This window comes from Chiloscyllium plagiosum, chromosome 38, assembly GCF_004010195.1.
Source record: "Chiloscyllium plagiosum isolate BGI_BamShark_2017 chromosome 38, ASM401019v2, whole genome shotgun sequence".
Classification (NCBI taxonomy): Eukaryota; Metazoa; Chordata; class Chondrichthyes; order Orectolobiformes; family Hemiscylliidae; genus Chiloscyllium; species Chiloscyllium plagiosum.
Window position 1 is genome coordinate 6182271 of NC_057747.1, and position 21417 is coordinate 6203687.

General features: G+C 40.6%; 1 protein-coding gene across 2 annotated transcripts in view; it reads left to right on the top strand.

Annotated features, from left to right (window-relative positions):
* Positions 1-21417, top strand: part of bmpr1aa (bone morphogenetic protein receptor, type IAa) — a 136524-nt gene that overhangs the window by 83806 nt on the left and 31301 nt on the right. For both annotated transcript variants that reach the window (XM_043678714.1, XM_043678716.1), the window contains 2 exons: positions 7303-7441; positions 9556-9658. In XM_043678714.1, the coding sequence (XP_043534649.1) occupies positions 7303-7441; positions 9556-9658 (242 nt within the window). The remainder of the gene's footprint in view (positions 1-7302; positions 7442-9555; positions 9659-21417) is intronic.

Sequence of the window (21417 nt, forward strand, 5' to 3'; positions counted from 1 at the left end):
CGCTTTGTATCTTGAGTTCAATTCCATTTTTCAGTAATGAAAACAAGAATTTCACGGGACAAGTGCCAAGTTACATCATCAAAATTTAGATTAAAAGCTTCTTGACAATTTATGACTGTTTAAATTACTAGAAAAAGTTAAATGCAGTTTTTTTTGTCATTGATTTAGTACATTTCTGCTTAAATATCAGCTTGGAAGAAATTTGATTTTGTAGTTCTGAAAAGCATTATCTGTCGTCCAGGCATTTGTCTGACTATTAGGTCAATTCAGGAGTATACCTAGCATTCTGAGCTACTTTCCGGTGTGTCAGTTGAGTACAGAAGATTCATCATCCTCCTGTGTGATGATAAATAATTCACTCTTTATTTACTTTATAAAAACTTAAGTTTGAACATGGTAAGAGTCTGCGTTTGCAAGCCAAAATTTGGATAAATTTGCACGAATTCCCTGAGGTAAAGGCAAATTGTAACCGTATATTCAGAACACTGTTGCTTTGTAAACAAACAAGATGTAAACCAGATGATCTAATCAAGACAATGGTGCCTGATTTTCTTTTGTATATGAAAGCATTGCTCAATGCAGAGCTGTCTCTTGCATTAAAAAAAATTTGTTCAGGGCAGTTTGCATTGAAAAATTAATTCATTTTGCTAATGTGTGAGGGTCCTAACCTATTACTGTCATAACTTTGTAATTTTTGGGTTACAGTTTAATCATTTTAGTAATCATTATGATCACTTGACCAATTCTTCGCACTTCAATGAGTCACTTCACCAATTTACTGCCACATGGAGAATGCAGTGTAAATATAAAATGTAAAGTTTTACAGTCACAAAGTCATACTGCATGGAAACAGACCCTTTGGTCCAACTCATCCTCACCGACCAGACATCCCAATGTGACGTAGTCCCATTTGCCAGCATTTGGCCCATACGTTCTAAACCCTTCCTATTAATATACCCATCCATGTGCCTTTTAAATGTTGTTGTATTGTACTTTCCTTCACCACTTCCTCTGGCAGCTTGTTCCACCGCCTTCAGCATGACAAAGTTACTCCTCAGGTCCTTATTAAATCTTTTCCCTCTCACCTTAAACTGTCCTCTAGCTTTGGACACTCCCTACCCGAGGAAAAAGACCTTGGCTATTCACCCTCTCAATGCACCTTGTGATTTTATAAATCTCTATCAGGTCATCTATCAGTCTCCAACATTGGGCAGCACGGTGGCAGTGGTTAGCACTGCTGCCTCACAGTGCCAGAGACCCAGGTTCAATTCCCGCCTCCCGTCTGTGTGGAGTTTGCACATTCTCCCTGTGTCTGTGTGAGTTTCCTCCGAGTGCTCCAGTTTCCTCCCACAGTCCAAAAATGTACAGGTTAGGTGAATTAGCCATGGTAAATTGCCCGTAGTGTTAGGCGAAGGGGTAAATGTAGGGGAATGGGTCTGGGTGGGTTGCTCTTCGGCGGGTTGGTGTGGACTTGTTGGGCCGAAGGGCGTGTTTCCACACTGTAAGTAATCTAATCATTTCAGATCCCTAGGCAATTCAGTGTCTCCCTATAGCTTAAACCCTCCGTCCTGGTAACATCCTTGTAAATCTTTTCTGCACCCTGTCAAGTTTAACTATAGAAGGCAACCAGAATTGTACGCAGTATTGAAATGGTATATTGCAAAGGTGACCTCACCAATGTCCTATATGCCCACAACATAACATCCCAACTCCTATACTCACTGTTCTGACCAATGAAGGTAAGCATGCCAAACACGTTCCACCCTGTCTACCTGAAACTCCACTTTTAAGGAACTATGCCAGAGCCTCTTCGTTCAGCCACCCTCCCCATGGCCCTACCGTTAAGTGTGTATGTCCTACCTTGGTTTGCCTTAAATACAACCCTTCACGTTTATTTAAATTAAACTCCATCTGCCACTCCTCGGCCAATTGGCCCATCTGATCAAGCTCTCATTGCACTCTGGTGTGATCAATTTCATTGTCCACTGCACCACCGATTTTGGTGTCATCTGCAAACCTACTAACTATGCCTCCTATATTCAAATCATTTATATAAATGACAAAAAGCAGTGGACCCAGCACTGATCCTTGTGACACACAACTGGTCTTCCACTTTGATAGTGATCGGGAACTAGTAGGACTTAAATCTAATGACAAACTAAGCTGAGAGTTTGGGTTGAGTCTGGCCTCTGACATCAGTACATTTTACAGTTATCAGTAAAAAGTTGCTTCTCTTCATAGTTCTGGTAAGTAATATATCTTTGGTCTATACTGGTGACATCTTTCAAAATAAACCCATCATATCTTGAGAATCCTTCGCTCTTAGCCACAAGCTTGTGCAAGTTTGCAAATAAATAGACCTAATCTTGAAGTAGTTCAAATTTTAACATTAACGGTTCGGTGGAATTTTTCAACATAGTTAGAAGTTAAAAGTAAAATCCCAGTATGCTAGTTGAATGCAAAACAACAAAAAAATGCTTACTAAAAGGAATTTACTAGCATGAGAAATGGTCATGGTGTAGTCCAGGAAGCAGATCGAAACTTCAATCAAGCCTTGAAGCTTAAAATAAATGAATCATTTTTGATAGGTGAACCGGATGGAATATATGGCGAAGCTACTTATGTCTGTCCCTAGTTGGTCCAGATTCATTATAGTATTAATAAAAGTTTTATTCAACCTTTCCACAATGTCTTTCATTTACTGCATGTCCAGGCAGTCTAGTCTGCACTGACAGGAGATTCAAGCTAAATTCTTTTACAGGCATGACAGCACATTAATTTTGGTAACAACATAATGAAACATCCCAAGGCATTTAACAGAAGCCATATAAAGCAAGTATGACACCAAGCCACAGATGATGATGATGATGATATATCAAATGAACAAAGCTTGGTCAAAGAGCTAGGTTTTAAGATTGGCAGAGAGGAAAGGTTTAGGAAGGGAATTACGTGAGATGGTGGTTTCGGGATGATTTCACCAGAGGGGCCGAGGCTAATTCTTTGTGGGCGTGTATTCAGATCTCACGACTGGGATTTTTATTCATTTTAATTAATTTAATACATCTAGAATGCAAATCCTAATCTGTTATGTCCATGACCAATATCATAAATTGTTGTACAAATTCATCAGGTTTATTCACATCCTTTAGGGAAGGAAATCTGCCACACCTGAAATTTTTATTTAGTTTCTTTCCAGAGCTGCTCCCTGACTCAGTGAATTCATTCAGCATTTTGTTTTTTCTTATCTCATATTTAAAATATCCACTGTATTTTGATTTTGAATTGCTGTTTTAAAGTTTTATCCTGTTGCCATCTCCAAAGTAGAGATGGATCGAGCCACTTAACCCCAGTACTATAATAGATTTCAAATGCCATCTCAGAGATAATTAAGGATGGGTTTTAAATGTTGGCTTTGCCTAAATTCCCATGTCTCATGAAATAACAAAATGTGTAGAAAGTCTAGAATTTTCTTAATCCCGAATTATGACTGAGATCTCTCCAGGAAGTAATCATTTTAAAATGATTCTGTTATAACAATCAAAGGAAGTATTTTGTTCACGATTGGCCTTATCCTGCCTCCCAAAACTACACATGTGCAATTTATAAACTTCACGCAGTAGTTTCAAATCTTCAGGAAATGATGTTTTTACCTTTTTCTGTTGAAAAATTGTATTTTATTGCTACGTGTAAACTTTTACATAGTGCTGATGCAAGTGTTATCCTTTTCTCAGAAGCTATGAGATTGGTGTTAGTTCCAGCTGCTGACACCAATCTGTTGCAGTCAGAACATAGGAAGACCCAATGCACATTTATTTTCTAAATCCTTCTGACATACCGATAGTTTTATGTAGCTTTTTTAACAGACAAATTTGAATGAAATTCAGTAAATATTCCTCAAATAATGTTGAGCCCATGAGATTTAAGCCTGCCTTTTAAACTCAGAAGAAAAGTATGCCCAGTCAATTTTCATAGCTTCATATTGTAGAGTTTTAAATAAATCATAAGACCAGACTTCAGATGGAAGTAGTGTTTATGTACCTAGACTGTTTTTACAAAAGGAGAAAGTGAGGACTGCAGATGCTGGAGATCAGAGATGAAAATGTGTTTTTACAAAAGGGCAGTTACAGTTTTAGCTAGATGAGAAGTTTTGATTCTGTTGAAGTATTTGATGAATGGCCATCCAGAAATAAAATCATCATCCAGTATCGAGCTTAAAAGCAGGACCCAGCAATTGAGTTCCATTATTTGTCATTTACATAAATGATTTGGATGCGAGCATAAGAGGTACAGTTAGTAAGTTTGCAGATGACACCAACATTGGAGGTGTAGTGGATAGCGAAGAGGGTTACCTCGGATTACAACAGAATCTTGACCAGATGGGCCAACGGGCAGAGAAGTGGCAGATGGAGTTTAATTCAGATAAATGCAAGGTACTGCATTTTGGGAAAACAAATCTTAACAGGACTTATACACTTAATGGTAAGGTCCTAGGGAGTGTTGCTGAACAAAGAGACCTTGGAGTGCAGGTTCATAGCTCCTTGAAAGTGGAGTCACAGGTAGATATGATAGTGAAGAAGGCGTTTGGTATGCTTTCCTTTATTGGTTAGAGTATTGAATACAGGAGTTGGGAGGTCATGTTGCGGTTGTACAGGACATTGGTTAGGCCACTGCTGGAATATTGCATGCAATTCTGGTCTCTTTTCTATCGGAAAGATGTTGTGAAACTTGAAAGGGTTCAGAAAAGATTTACAAGGATGTTACCAGAGTTAGAGGATCTGAACTACAGGGAGAGGCTGAACAGGCGGGGGCTGTTTTCCCTGGACTGTCGGAGGCTGAGGAGTAACCTTATAGAGGTTTACAAAATTATGAGGGGCATGGAAAGGGTAAATAGGCAAAGCCTTTTCCCTGGGGTCAGGGAGTCCAAAACTAGAGGGCATAGGTTTAGGGTGAGAGGGGAAAGATATAAAAGAGGCCTGTGGGGCAAATTTTTCACGCACGGTGGTGCAGGTATGGAATGAGCTGAAGATGTGTTGCTGGAAAAGCGCAGCCCCGAAGAAGGGCTCATGCCCGAAACGTCGATTCTCCCACTCCTTGGATGCTGCCTGACCTGCTGTGCTTTTTCAGCAACACATTTTCAAACGTTTCGTCCCCTGTCTAGGTGACATCCTCAGTGCTTGGGACCCTCCTGTGAAGCGCTTCTGTGGTGTTTCCTCCAGCATTTATAGTGGCCTGTCCCTGCCGCTTCCGGTTGTCAGTTTCAGCTGTCCGCTGTAGTGGCCGATATATTGGGACAAGGTCGATGTGTTTGTTGATGGAGTTTGTGGATGAGTGCCATGCTTCTAGGAATACCCTGGCTGTTCTTTGTTTCGTTTGCCCTATAATGGTATTGTTGTCCCAGTCAAATTCATGTTGCTTGTCGTCTACGTGTGTGGCTACTAGGGATAGCTGGTCGTGTCGTTTCGAAACGACACGACCAGCTATCCCTAGTAGCCACACACGTAGACGACAAGCAACATGAATTTGACTGGGACAACACTACCATTATAGGGCAAGCGAAACAAAGAACAGCCAGGGAATTCCTAGAAGCATGGCACTCATCCACAAACTCCATCAACAAACACATCGACCTGGACCCAATATACTCTATCTACCAAGTGAGATGGCTTGGCTGTCCAGAAATATTGTACAGGTAGTTCTTAGATAACACGCATTCTACCAGTGTGATTTGCTCATAATGTCGCTCATAATGTGCCAAACGTCAGGGTCTGTCTTTATGCCATTCTGCACATGTGCCGATGTCAGCTACCACCAGAGCAGCTTTCTGTGAGAGGTACTGTACAGAGAGCAGCTTTCTGAAAGAGATACATTGAGCAGTTTCCTGTGAAAGGTGCACTACCATCAATTTTTTTGAAAAGAATAGAGGGGCATGGTGACAAGAATGTTAGCAAGAAGCGTGCTGGTGATAAAACTGAGAGTGGTGAATGCAAAAGAAAGGTTATAACACTGGAAGAGAAGATAGATACTGTAATATATTTTGAGCGTAAGGAGAGAATATGTGATGTAGCTCGCTTAACAGAAATGTCTATCTTATGCACCATGATGACCATCTGTCCCTGCATTAACAATATTTTTTAAATGTATTGTCTTAAGTTTACTTTTCTTTCATTGATAAATATGTTTTATACCTTAATTCAGGCTGTGCTCTACTTTGTGTTAGACGTTTGGGTGATTTTTGAGGGATCATGAGTGACTTTTTTTTTGCTGGTCTGCCCCTCGCATCACTTTTCCCATAAGCCCCATTATTTATATTAAGCTACTTTCTATTAAGTGAGGTATCGCTGGAGCATAACTATGGCATTCTGGGAGAACTACCTGTATTTAAAGAAGGTCTGTAGAAGTAAAGATATTAATTTCATTGTAGATATTCCTGCTTGTCTTTATTTGTATATAACATTACGAAAGTTGCTTTGAGTACTTTCAAAATCAAATTATTGATGTCTTAAATATTCTTAAACACAAGAATAATGAGCTAATATTCAGAATTAGGAGAAAGGTTAATGCATTGGAAGTAATGGAACTATTCTTTCCATTCTTACCACTCAGTTCTCCTACATATTTGTTCTCTGTATGACACAGGCAGCATTTGTTGCCTATTCCTAATTACTGTGAGTGCTTTAAGAGTTAGCTACAGTATGCAGAACTGCATCCTATAAACCAGATTAGAAGAGGAGTTTCCAGTTTGGGTTTTTACAAAAACATATTTACCAACTTTCATGATAATTTTCTTCTGTTGACAATGCAGTTTCCCAACTTGCCAAGAATTTGCCCCATGTCTTCAATCATTGTTGTCAGTGGCTTATTTCGTTTATTAATTTAATATAGGATAGTACAACATCAATCTGTGTAGTTTACTGTTATTGATCATGTTTTTTTGTGAGCTGCCCTCAACTTACAACCTCAAGATATTATACTAGTAGTGACAAACGTGTAACTAGCAATACTTGAAACTAGGATATAAGTGGTGCAGTTACATGAAATGCAAGTGGCATTGAGCCTTTTTTCATTGATAAGAAAAAAGCATCCATTTATTTAGCGCCACATATGGAGGGAAATATCCTTATATATCATGATGACATAGGAACAATGAAGACTTTCTTAAGCTACCTTCTGAACAGAAGGATAAACATGGCATGGCATGAGGGTAGGTGTAAATATGTGTATAATCTGTGCCTGCTGTGTATAATCCATGTTTAATCTTCATAGTATTCCCTTATGACCATTTTCATGCTTTCTTTTTAAAAGGTCAGAATCCAGATAGCATGCTTATGGGAACAGGCATGAAGTCCAATGGTGCTACAGTTGTACCCGAAGATGCAGAGCCAAGACTTAATTGTTACTGCTCTGGTCACTGTGCAACTGAAGAAGCAAACAATACATGCAAGTGAGTATTGCACTGTTCATCAAATGTGACAGAAAGGTGTACTGATGTAAAGATGTAGTATGAATCAGTCATAAAGATGTATTTGTCAAGTGTATTAATATTCTATACAAATTTTGCACCTTTTAGAGTTTTATTCTTTTGCTTTATATTGCTGTCATGTCAAGACAAGACAGAATGAAATTAAAGCATTGCAGTCCATCAGCTCTACCTGCAGTGCTTCCACATTCAAAAGTGTTAGAATGTCTTCCCTCTTGCTGAAAGAATAATAAAACGTTGTGGTGTATCAGTCTAGCAAAGACAGTGGAGCAATTATGCTTTTATCTCAAAGGTACAGTCATGACAGTTGCATACTTTAATGATTTGTGTAACTCTGGTTTGTGGTTCCTTGGCACATCTTTACTGAACTGAAAATGTCCTCTTACCTCAGAAGATAACATCAATAAGTGTTTTTTATTGTTTCTGCTGTCACTTGCCAGTCTTAAATTAGAATAGATTCCCTACATTATGGAAGCGTCACCCACCCAAACCCATTCCCCTACCCTGTATGTACCCATGCCAAAGCACCTAATACAATGGGCAATTTAGTATGGCCAATTCACCTGATCTGCACATCTTTAGATTGTGGGAGGAAACCGGAGAATGTGTAAGCTCCACACACACAGTCACCCGAGGTGGGAATTGAACCTGGGTCCCTGGTGCTGTGAGGCAGCAGTGCTAATGGCTGAGTCACTGTGCCACCCCATGGCCTTTTTATGGGGCAGGTATTTCATTATTATGTGATGATGTTGTCTTGTGGCAGTGAATTTAATTTTACTAATGCAAGATGGTATCTGATATTTTTAACTTTAAGCCAATCTAGTTTATATCCTTCACTCTTGCTCATGCTTCTGTTTTGGAAGTTAGGATTGCCGATAGTTTCAGTCAGTGTTCCAAGAATAGCAAACTCGCCATTGTATGTATTCGAGCAGAGGCTTGGATATACATGTAAAATTCATTCCATAACTCCCACTTTCCATTAAACTTCATGGTGTTAATACTCTGTCTTCATTCTGGCCATCTTTCATTTGACTATTGGGAACAGAACTTTCGCTGCTAGGCCTGTAAAATTTGTAGTCATCTCAATAAGTTGTCTTTCTTGCTACGTCTGTCATCACTTTTGAAATCTTCCTCAAAATATTTCTGTTTCATCATATCTTGAGCTACTCTTCCTATTTTATTGCTTGATATCCATTCTGTGATTGGACAGTTACTATATTTAAGATACTATTTAAATGAAAGGTTTTGAGTTTGACGGTTATAAGACTGGTGCATCTTTGCTTGCTAAAATTCACCATATGTTAATGATTAAAATCATAACTACGCCTGTGTATTATGGTATGGGGTATGTCTGATTTTTCGTTTACCTGTAGCTGTTGAGTATGTCGCAAGGAGTCAAACTAAATTTTCCCCACTATCACTGTGAAGTAATGTCATGTTAACAAGCAATTGACTGAGGCTGTTTATGTGATTAATTAACATCCCAATTGCCTAATTTTAACAACAAAGGAGAATGGTGAGTATGATTGACAATTTGAATAATGAAATGTGGCTTACCCACTGAGCATCTTTAAAGGTGAATATCTTTATGGTTGAAATAAATGTCTTACTTTTTAGTTCAAAAATACTTGAGGAAAATTCGCAAGTTCGGATTGGAACAGTTAGGTAGTTGTTTTTGACCAGCATGCATGTGATAAGCCAAAAGGCATTTTCTGCGCTATTGAACTTTATTACTTGGCTTGAATGTAACTTTTGTATTACATGTAAGGATGGAACATGGAAAAACCTATACCTGACAAGTATAGTATCATTTCTTCATTAGGTTGCGTTCTTTGCATGCTATGGAGTTTTATGCCCTAGGCAACAAGCTATGCTGATCAAAAATGAGCTCAGTAGTACTTTACTAGGGTTCCTTGCACATGTTTTCTTCCTTGTCACAGACCTTGTAACAGTAAACATTCTCCTTTCTTGTACTACCAGCTAGGACTTTAAACTGCTTTCTAGCTCTCTTGCTGTTATTATCTCAAACTGCTTGATTAATATCATGCATAAAATATTATTTTTTTTTAATAATTCAGAACAAATGGAAATTGTTTTGCCATTATTGAAGAAGATGAAAATGGAGAAATTACACTTGGCTCTGGCTGCATGAGGTTAGAAGGAGCAGATTTCCAATGCAAGGTAAAATTAACATTGTAAAGTCAGGATTTTCAGCTCTCTTGATGCATTATACCAAGGATTAACCTTGTATTTTAACATTGAATATCATGAATTGCCATACTGTTTTTGTTCATGCGATTTGGCCATTGCTGAGAAGACCAGTAGTTTTTTGTATCCCCAGTTGACCTTGAAAAAGTGTTAGTGAGCTGCCTTCTTGAATCATTCCAGAAAATGTTGAAAGGAAGGGGGTTCCAGGATTGCGACACAGCAATTGTCAAGGAAAAATTATAGATTTCAAATTCAGGGTCATTGTGTAACTTGGAATGGAAACTTGTGTTCCCATATACCTGCTGCCCTTGTTCTTTTGGTGGAAGACCTTGTTGGTCTAGTAATTACTGTTGAAAGGCCTTGAGACAACACAACCCAGGCAGCATAAGGAGGTGGAGAAGTCAATGTTCCAGGTGTAACCCTTCTTCAGGACCGGGGGGGGGTGGGTGGGTGTAAGGGGAGCTGCAGGTTTTTGTGGGGAGACGGACTGAGTGGTGAGGTAGCAATAGATGAACACAGGTAGAGGATACGACCTGGTTGGTAGCTGGAAGGAAGGATCGGCCAGAGGAAGGGAGGAGGAGGGGCTGAAAAGGGAGTCAGGGGATGGGAAGGGGGACTATTTGAAATTGGAGAGCCTATACCCTCAGGGCTATAGGCTCCCCAGGCTGAAGATGAGGTGTGGTTCCTCCAATTTATGTTCTGATTCACTGTGACAATGGAGGAGGCCAAGGATGATCATGTCAGAAAGGGAATGGGATGGGCAATTAAATGGGCGGTAACTGGGAGGTCAGGTTGGCCCCTACGGGCCTGGCTGAGGTACTCAGCGAAACGTGCCCTGAGTTTACATTTGGTCTCACCAATGTAGGGAAGTCCTGGAGTACCAGATACAGTAAACTCGGTTGGAGGAGAGGCAGGTGAACCTCTGTCTCACCAGGAACAACTGTTGGGGGCCATGGATGGAGGTAAGTTGGGGGTGATGTGCCGGCAGATTTTGCATCCTTTACGGTTGCGGGTGGAAGTACCAGGGAGTTCGGGGTGGTTGGTGGGGAGAGTAACACAAACCAAGGAGCAATCTTTGCGGAAGGCAGAGAGGGGTGGTGAGGGGAAGATGTTTTTGGTGGTGGGATCTATTTGGAGTTGGCAGAAATGTTTAAGGATGGTTGGATGCGGAGACTGGTGGGATGGTAGGTGAGGACAAGGGAGACCCTGTCTTTATTACATTTGGAAGCAGGGGGTTTAGAGAAGTGGAACAAGGAATGGAGGAGGTGAGTTGAAGGCTGTGTGGATGACAGAGGGAGAGAAAGCATGTTTTTCAAAATAGGTAAACATCTGGGATGCTTGGGAATGGAATGTCTCCTCATCCGAGCAAATGTGATGGTGATAGAGGAATTAGGTAAACGGGATGGAGTTCTTGCAGGATACTGCATGGGAGGAGGTATAGTCCAGGTAGTTAGGGGAATCTGTGGGTTTATAGAAAAGGTCTGTCAGTTTATGTCACCAGAAATGGAAACAGAGGTCAAGAAAGGGGAGGGAGCTGTCCAAGATAGACCAAGTGAATTTAAGAGCTGGGTGAAGTTGTGGGCAAAGTCAGTGCTCCAGTTCAGCCTGGCGGAAGAGTTGGGACACAGTGCCTATGCAGTTACTGAACAGGGACTGTTTGACATAGCTGACAAAGAAAATTAATGATGCAAATAGAAACAAAAGGGTACAATTTGGAAGCGATTACTGAGACATGGTTACAAGGAGACCAGGTCTGGGAATTGAATGTCCAAGGGTACTCAGCATTTCTGAAAGATAGACTGAAAAGAAAAGGAGGTGGTGTAACTCTACTGGTAACTCTGCTGGGGGAGTCAAGGACATTCAGCCTCAGGTCTTCAGGTGACCGTCCTCCAAGGCAGACTTCGGTATACGCAGCACCTCAGTGTTGCCGAGCAGAGGCTGATAGTCAAATTCGGTACCCATGAGGATGGCCTCAACCAGGATCTTGAGTTCATGTCACACTACAGGTGACCCCACTACACAATACTTTTCTCTCACACACACACTCACGCAAGCATGCATACACACACACACACACACACACGCAATCACACTCACACAGATCCTGTTGCATATACATGCTGTGTCTCTCAGGCACTCATGCACACCCTCTCATGGGATATACTCCATCATACTTGTGCACGCACATGCACTCTCCCTCTCTCCCTCACTCCCTCACGCACATCACACACACACACACACACACACAAGTCCTTGGGGTGAATTTGTATTTGCAGATGCATTCTGTTTTGTTCAAAAAGCGCACAATCTGTAGACAGTCCATGTGACATTTTATCAATTCCTACTTTGGAAGTAGAACCAGTCTAACTTAAGGTTGGGATACAGACTTTAACCTCTCACCTTTAATGCATTATCTGAGCTGAGATGTCACCTTTTTTTAAATACTGATAAAACCTTAAGTTGTCTTGGGACTGTGACTTGAAAGAATTTCTGGATCTACGTATTAATCAGTTGAAACCTGCATCCCCATTCTAAGTGATTAAAGACTTAACAGCAATCTAGGTTTGTTCAATACATGGCATCAATTGCATAACACTTGGATCCTTTACTATAAATTCTGTGTCCTATGATCCTGTCCCACTAACTATTGATGAAGGGGCAGCGTCCAACAGCTTGTACTTTCAAATAAACCTATTAGACTATAACCTGGTGTTGTGTGATTTTTTTAACTCTGCTGGTAAAGGAAGAGATCAGTGTTGAAATGTAAAATGTCATAAACGTGGAGATCAACATGTGGAATCAGTCTGGGTAGAAATAAGAAATAGCAAGGGGAAGAAGTCCTTGGTAGGAATAATCTACAGCTCCCCAGTGGAGCAGAATATAACAGGAAGTATTGGAGACTTGCAAGAATGGTATGGAAATAATCATGGGTGATTTTAACATGTAGATAGATTGGAAGAATCAAATTGGCGAGGGTAGCTTGGAGGCATAGTTCATTCAACGTAATAGAGATTGTTTCTTTAAGATTGTTGCGGAACTAATCGTGAAGCAGGATTTAGTATTATGTACTGAGGAGACATTAATTGATGACATCGTATCTTAAGAATCCTCTAGGGTGTAGTGACCATAGAATGATAGAATTCAAAACTCAGTTTCGGGGTGAGAAAGTTGAATCCCACACTAGTGTTCTGGAAATAAACAAAGGAAATTATATCGACGAGGACAGATTTGGCCTGAGTAGATTGGGTAAGAAGGCTAAAAATTAATACCATGGATGAGCCGGGGCAGTTGTTTAATGAATTACTCAATTCATCACCACAACTAAAATATATCCCAGTGAGGAAGAAAAGTGATAAGGGGAGTAAAAACATGCATGGCTAATCAAGGAGGTCAAGGACAATATAAAGTCACAAACTAAAGTATGCCATGTTGCAAAGGCCAGTGGCAGGCTTGATGATTGGGAAACTTTCCAACATAAACAAAGGGACACTAAAAGATTAATAAAAAGAACGAAGGTAAATTAAGAAAGAAAACAAGCACAAAATATCAAAAAGGTATATAAAAGGGAAAAGAGTCACTCAATTGAATGTTGGTCCCTTGGAAGATGAAACCGGAGAGTTAATAGTGGGGAACACTGAAATGGCAGAGACACTAAATCAATATTTTGCCTCAGTTTTCAAGGTGGAGGATACCATTCCTATTGGAACAGGCAAGTCAGAGGCAATAGAAAGGGTAGAAAGTAGAATAATCAACATTGATAGGGAAAAGGCACTCAGCAAACTATTAGAGTTGAGGGCAGACAAGTCCCCTGGGCCAGATGGCCTATGCCACTTCCTTTAATACCCTAGGGTAGTCGAGGTAGTGGATCCGTTGGTTACAATATTACAAAATTCCCTGGACATGTGAAATGTTCCAGTGGATTGGAAAAATGATAATGTAAAACCCTAATTAAAAAAGGGAGAGCGGCAATCTGTGGTAAATGACAGACCAATTAGCATCTGTTGTTGGCAAAGTGTTAGCGTCAGTTATCATGGAAGCAATATCAGGGCATTTGAGAAGTCAAGCGCTATCCATCAGAATCAGCATGGTTTTATGAAGGGCAAATCATGTTTGACTAATTTGCTAGAGTTCACAGATGTAACAAGAAAAGTTGATAAGGGGGATCCTGCAGATGTAATATATCTACTTAAGGTACAGGGATAGAAGACTCTATAACTAAATTTGTAGATGACGCAAAAATAGGTGGGGTGGTAAATTGCAATGAGGGAAATAGCCTTACAAATGGATATACATAGCTTAGGACAGTTGGCCAAAATGTGGCAGATGGAGTTTAATGTGGATAATTGTGAGGTCATGCATTTTGGTTGGAAAAATGGAAAGGTGGCCTATTATCTAAATGGGGAGAGACTTTGGGTGCTACGGTACAGAGGATCTGGGTGTCCTTGTTCATGAGTCATAGAAAACTAGCATGCAGGGTATAGTGGATAATAAAGAAAGCGAATGGAATGTTGGCTTTTATAGATAAAGGAATAGAATATAAAAATAAGGAAGTATTGGTGCAACTGTACAAGGCATTAGTGAGACTGCACCTGGAGTATTGTGCGCAGTTTTGTTCCCCTTATTTGAGGAAAGATGTAGTGGCATTGGAGGCAATTCAGAGAAGGTTCACTAGATTGATCCTAGAGATTAGGGGTTTGTTGTATGAAGAGAGAGAGAGAACAGTTTATGCATTTACTCTTTGGAATTGAGAAGAATAATGGTAAATCAAATTGAGGTACTCAAGATGATAAAACATATATATATGGAACGGATGTTTCCTCTTATGGGACATTCTAGGATGAGAGGTTATAGTCTTAGGATAAGGGGTAGCAAATTCAAAACAGAGTTAAGGAGAAACTATGCCTCCCAAAGGGTTGTGAGTCTATGGAATTTGCTAATCCAAAGTGCAGAGGATGATGGGACAGTGAGTAATTTTAAGGGGAAGTTAGACATTTTTAATTGTTAGTGGATTAAAGAGTTATGGGGCGAAGGCAGGAAAATGGGGGTGAGGAGCATATCAGCCATGATTGAATTGCAGAGCAGACTCAGTAGGCTAAATGGCCTAATTCTGCACCTGTATCTGATTAATTTATGAACTTGCAAGGCCAGCATTTCCTATACCATACTTATGTAGTTTGGTGGTGAACTGCTGTCTTGAACCTCTGTATTTGGCTACATCCACAATGTTATTAGGAAGATGATTCCAGGATTTTGATCAATAAAGTATTTGTGTTCCAAGCCTGGGTGACCTGTGACTTTGCAAGGATCTTGAAGGAAGTGGTGTTCCCATGAATCAGTTGCTGCTCCTGTTCTTCTAAGTAGGAGAGGTAATTGGGCTTGAAGATGCTATGAAAGAACTATGTCGCAAATGGAAAAGAAAAGCTATAAAAAAGTAATGGGGAGAGTAAAGAAGGCTGAGCAGAAATGTAATTGAGGGACATAACATTATGACGAACCTAGATGGAATAGATAAGGTCATATTTCTCTTTATAATTAAAGCAAAATATTGTAGATGCCAGTGATCTGAAATAAAAACAGGAAGTGCTTGAGAAACTTGGCAAGTCTGGCAGCATCTGTGGAAAGGGAAAGAGTTAACATTTTGAGTCCCATTACTTCTCCCCTTCAGGTTCCAAAGAAATGTAAATTCTGTTTCTCTCTGCACATACGCTCCAGATTTGCTTAGATTCTCCAGTACTTTCTGGTCCTATTTCCTTCAGCAGAGAGGTCAAAAAGTGTAATTAGAGTAGATAACTGTTTCAGCTGACTTTTTTATTGAAAGACCTGTGCATAGATTGACTACAATGTTTGCCTACATAATGTAGTGGCTATGTTTGAAAATAATGATCTTGATGTGAATCTCATAGTTCTTTATGTGCACTGTAGCCTCTTCCCTCCTAGGGTTAGCGCTAGCTGAATGGTAGATTACATTTTGCATCTATTTTGTCTGTTATCTCATACCAAATAGCTGTATTTGGTGCAGTTTTCCAGCAAGAGGTTAGGATGCTCAATGTAAAAATTCTTGGTTTCTCTAGCTTTTCCATGATGACCCAGCAAGAAAATAGTTTCCTTGAATATTGAACATTTCTTGCTAGTTTTCATTCATTTTGTTTCTGATTATATGTACAATATCTTCACTTGGTTTGATTAACCAAGAGAATGGAACCTTAAGACCATTATAGAAAATCTATTGTAGAGTTTGCATTATACTGAATATTGAGGAGTGTTCAAGTCTTACGTCTTTGCAGGCCAAACCTTGTCAACCCACTATGAAGTTTCACAGCATAAAATAAATCTGAATAAATATGCCTGTTAATTTGCATATGTTGCACTGTGTCATAACCGAAGTAGATACTGAGTTATGGGATACATAGCTATAGGATTACAGACAGAAAAGATCTGAGTAAAAACTGTACTAAACCTTAGACCTGTGAAATTCTAAATAGAGCAATCATTGGGGTGAAAAATATAAATGCGAATAGGAATTGCTCAGGCTTTATGGAGCTGACAAGCTTCAACTTTGAGCTGCACCTGAATCTGGGTAGTATTTGGATATCTCAAGGATAAACTACTCCATCTTCAATTTCAAAATTTTGTCTGCGTTAAATATGTAAGAATTATTTCCTCTTGTTCAACTTGTTTAATACTCCAACAAGCAGCTGACATTTTAATCCTAGCATTCACAAGTTTCTGCTGACTTCCTTTTAGCAACTTTAACAAAGCTTGACCAGCTAAAGTTATTAAGCAAGATGTACAGGAATTTTCAATTCTGAGACACAGCAAAATTCTACCAATCCTGTGCTTGTTCTCCACATGCTTCAGGTTTGCAGTGACAGGCATCTTTCTATCATTGGCATTATCAACTAATCAGGAATTGGGCAGACATTTCATCATTAACTTATAGGGACAAGTAAAACCTATACAGATTGCTTTCCTACCCATAAACCCTATAGGCCAAACCAGATGATCACAAAGTGGTCAAATCATTTGATTAGTAATCCAGAGGCCAAAGCTGGGGCATTAAATCAAATTCCCATCACCTGAGCTGGTGTAATGATGACTATAAAACTAAAGAAAAAACTACCTCGGCACCTTATTTATATCTGAGATGAGCTTCTGAGCCCCTTTCTACCACATGACCACCTACTTATACCACTGTTTATACCCCTGCATTAGCCCATCTTTGCCTTGGTTGCCTCTAGATTCAACTGTGGCAATGGTACCATGACTGGCTTCTAATCTTGCATCAGCCATAAATTTGGACTTGTCTGAATCCTGTTGACCTTATCTTAACTCATAGTGAGATTCATTCATTCACCATTTTTGTGCTGCTTGATCAGTTTTGGCTCTTAGTCCAAAGATAACTTGCATTTAAAGTTATCATCCTTGATTTTGAATGTTCTCCACATCCTTATCCCTCCCTATCATTCTTAAGCAGTGTAGTCCATAGAAGCATAAGGGGGAAGCATAAAAAGGACTGGTCTACCAATCAACTGGATCTTTTACCTCAAAACCATTTTTCTGCATTATCCTTTGATGTATTTGACATGTAGAAATCTATTGATCCTTGTCTTGCAAATATCCAATGACTGACCCTCCACAGTCTCCTGGTTTAGACAATTCCAAAGATTCACCATCACCTGAGTATTGAAATCTCCCTTCCCCTTTGAGTCCTAAATTACCTTGCCCTTGTTGTGAGACTGTAACCGTTCTTTTAGATATGCAGTCAGATTTGTTGAGTGAGGGACAATGTTTCAATGATTCTTAGTGTATGAAATTGTTTCAAAAGAGGTGAAAACTATGTTCATCACTCATTTAAGTGGTAGAAACTTGTTCTGTCCTCAGAATAAATGGGAGATTTCTATCCTGCTGCACATATCATAACTTCCTTCCTTAAGCCATGTCCAATTCACCTATCACCCAGTACTTGCTGTCTAATATTATCTCCTAGTTAATCTTAATTTTAAAAGCCCACCTCCTTTGTTTTCAAATCCCTCCATGACAGTTCCTCCTACAGTCTGAAATCTCCTCTAGTTCTACAGACTCTGAGTCATCTCTGCTCATCTAATTCTGGCCTTTTGAACAATCTGATGTTAGTTGTTCCCCAGTTGCTGGCCATACCTTTAGCTGTTTGCACCCTAAACTCTATAATTCTCTCTCTGCACTTTTCTGACTCCCTCTCACTCTCTCTCTCTCCCCTTTTAAAACAATCCTCAAAATCTAATTCTCTAGCCAAGTTACAATAATCTACCCTAATATGCCAGTAATGTGCACGCCCTGAAGGTACATCAGAGTCATAGATGTGTACAGCATGGAAACAGACCCTTCAGACCAACTCTTCCATGCCGACCAGTTATCCTAAATTAATCTATTCCCATTTGCCAACATTTGGTCCATATCCCTCTTAAACCCTTCTTATTCATCTACCCATCTAGATGCCTTTTTAAATGTTGTAATTGTACCAGCCTCCATCACTTCCTCTGGCAGCTCATTCAATAAACGCACCAACCTCTGCGTGAAAAAGTTTCTCCTTAGGCCCCTTTTAAATCTTTCCCCTCTCACCTTAAACCTATGCCCTCTAGTTTTGGACTCTCCCACCTCAGGGAAAAGGCGTTGTTTATTCATCTTATTCATGCCCCTCATGATTTTATAAACCTCCCTATGGTTACCTTCAGCCTCCGATACTCGAGAGAAAATAGTCCCAGCCTAACACAACTACCTTCAAGTTCCTCTCCAAGCCACTCACCATCCTGACTTGGAAATATATCATCGTTCCTTCACTGTTGTTGCTGGGTCAAATTCATAGAATTCCCTCCTTAATGGTATTGTGAGTCAACCCACAGCAAATGAACTGCAGCAGTTCAAGATGGGCAATTTAGCATGGCCAATTCACCTGACCCGCACATCTTTGTGACTGTGGGAGGAAACCGGAGCACCCGGAGGAAACCCACGCAGACACGGGGAGAATGTGCAAACTCCACACAGTCAGTCGCCTGAGTCGGGAATTGAACCCGGGTCTCTGGCACTGTGAGGCAGCAGTGCTAACCACTGTGCCACCGTGCCGCCCACAAGGCATTTGATAAGGTTCCCCATGGTAGGTTCATTCTGAAATGAAGGAGGCATAGGATACAGGGAAATCTGGCTGTCTGGATACAGAATTGGCTGGCCCATAGAAGACAGAGGGTAGTGGTAGATGGAAAGTATTCAGTCTGGAGCTTGGTGACTAGTGGTGCTCCACAGGGTTCTGTTCTGGGACCGCTGTTTGTTCTCAGACATTTTGTCTCCATGCTCGGTAACATCAGTGAGCCTCCATTGAAGCGCTGGTGTTCTGTCCTGCTTTCTATTTGTGTCTTGGTCTGTTCCAGTAGGTGATATCACTTCCAGTTCTTTTTCTGAGAGGTTGGCAAATGGGGTCCAAATCGATGTACTTGTTGATGAAGTTACGGTTCGAATGCCAGGACTCTAGAAAATCCTGTGTCTTTGTTTAGCCTGTCCCAGAGTGGATGTATTGTCCCAGTCAAACTTGTGTCCCTCATCATTTGTGTGTAAGGATACCAGTGATAGTTGGTCATGACCTTTGGTGGCTAGTTGGTGCCCGTATATCCTGATCGCAAGTTTCCTGCCTGTCTGTCCAATGAAATGTTTATTGCAGGGCGTTTTGTATGTGACGTTTGTTCTGCTGATTGTTGGTTAGATTCATCAAGAGCTGTTTCAGTGCGTTGGTAAGTTTGTGGGCTACCATGATGTCAAGGGGCCAGAGTCGTCTGATCATCATCTCTGAGATGTCTTTAATGTATGGTTGTGTGATTAGAGTCTCTGGGCGTGTTATGTCTTCTTATAGGTTTGTTGTGTAAGAAGCAGCAGACTGTGTTTATCAGGCACCCATTGTTCTTGAATATATTGTGTGGGTGTTTTTCTTCAACATCTAGTGGTTCCTGGGTGAATGGCTTGTTTAAATAATCCTGATGCAGCTCAGTTTGTGGGTGTCGGTATGAATGCTCCTGTAGTTGAGTATCTGGTCTGTGCGTGTCGCTTTCCTGTGGATGCTGTTCTGCAGCTCTCCATTGGTTTTTCATTCTACTAAGAATCTAAGGAGGGGAATACTGGTATAAAGTTCACTTTTGTGAACTTTATACCAGTAAGAATGTTGTTTGTGTTCGTGAGTTTTTTTCTAATTTGTTCCAGTCCATGATGACAAAGGTGTCATCCATATAGTGGATCCAGAGTTTGGGCTGGATCGTGGGGAGGGCTGCTCGTTCCAATCTCTGCATTACTGCTTCTGCCAAGAATCCTGATATTGGTGATATTGGTGTCCTGTTGATTTGTTTGTAGGTTTTGTCATTGAAGGTGAAGTGGGTTGTGAGGCAGAGGTCTACTAGTTTGAGGATGCTGTCTGGTATTTGTGTCCTTGGTATGTCTAGTAGTGTAGCCAGTGTTTCTTTGACCAGGGTGATGTCTGTTGATGTGAATAGGGCTGTCTTGTCGAAGGAAACCATGACCTCATCGTCCTCTAACTTGGTGTATGGGTGGAGTGGATGGAGTGGCATGGGTCTTCTACTAGGTATTTCAGTCTGCGTTTAAGTTCCTTCGCTCGTCTGTATGTCGGTGTGCCGGTAAATGAGACTGTTGGTCTGAGGGGGGAACCTTCTGGTTTGTATACCTTCTGGTAATCCGTGGAAGCAGGTTGTGTTGGATCCTTCAGGTTTCATTCTTTGAACGTTTGTTTTGTTAATTTCACCTGTCTTGTGGAGTTTCTTCAGTGATGCTGTAATTACCCTGGCAAAGAAACTCTGACCTCACTACTAGATGTACCAAGGACACGGAACTCCATCAACAAGCAAATCAATTTCGACCCTATTTACCACCCTATCAGGAAAAGAATCGGAAGTGATATCACCCACTTCAACAGACCAAGACACAATTAGAAAGCCGGACAGAACATCAGCGCTTTAACGGAGGCTCACTGATGATGTTATCTAGCATGGTGATGAAATGCCTGAGAACAAATCTTGCAGCTCAGCGAGCAAACTTACAACCTGAACCACAACCTGAACTACAATCTTCACAAGAAAGGTTATGCTGCAGCTCTATAGAGTCCTAGTTAGACCACATTTGGAATATTGTGTTCAGTTCTGGTTTCCACATTATAGGAAAGATGTGAAAGCTTTAGAGATGATACATAGGAGATTTACCAGGATCCTCCCTGGACTGGAGAGCATATCTTATGAAGAAACGTTAAGGGAGCTGGGGCTTTTCTCATTGGAGTGAAGAAGGATGAGAGGTGGCTTGATAGATGTCCAAGACATTGAGAGGCATAGATCAAGTGGATAGCCAGACACCTTTTCCCATCGGAAATATCTGTCAGGAGGCGGATAATTTTAAAGTAATTGGAGGAAGGTTATGGGGAGCTGTCAGAGGTGGGCTCTTTACACAGAGAGCGGTGGGTGCATGGAGTGCATTGCCAGCAGTGGTAGTATAGTCAGATACTTTAGGGATAGACATATGGAAGATAGTACAATGAAGGGTGTGTAGGTTAGTCTGACCTTAGAGTGAGATAAAACGTTGGCACAACACCGAGGGCCAAAGGGCCTGTCCTGTGCTTTACTCTGCTGTTATGTTCACTCCCCAGGACCTTACCATTAAGTGTATAAGTCCTGTCCTGGTTTGTCTTTCCACAATGCAGCACCTCACATTCA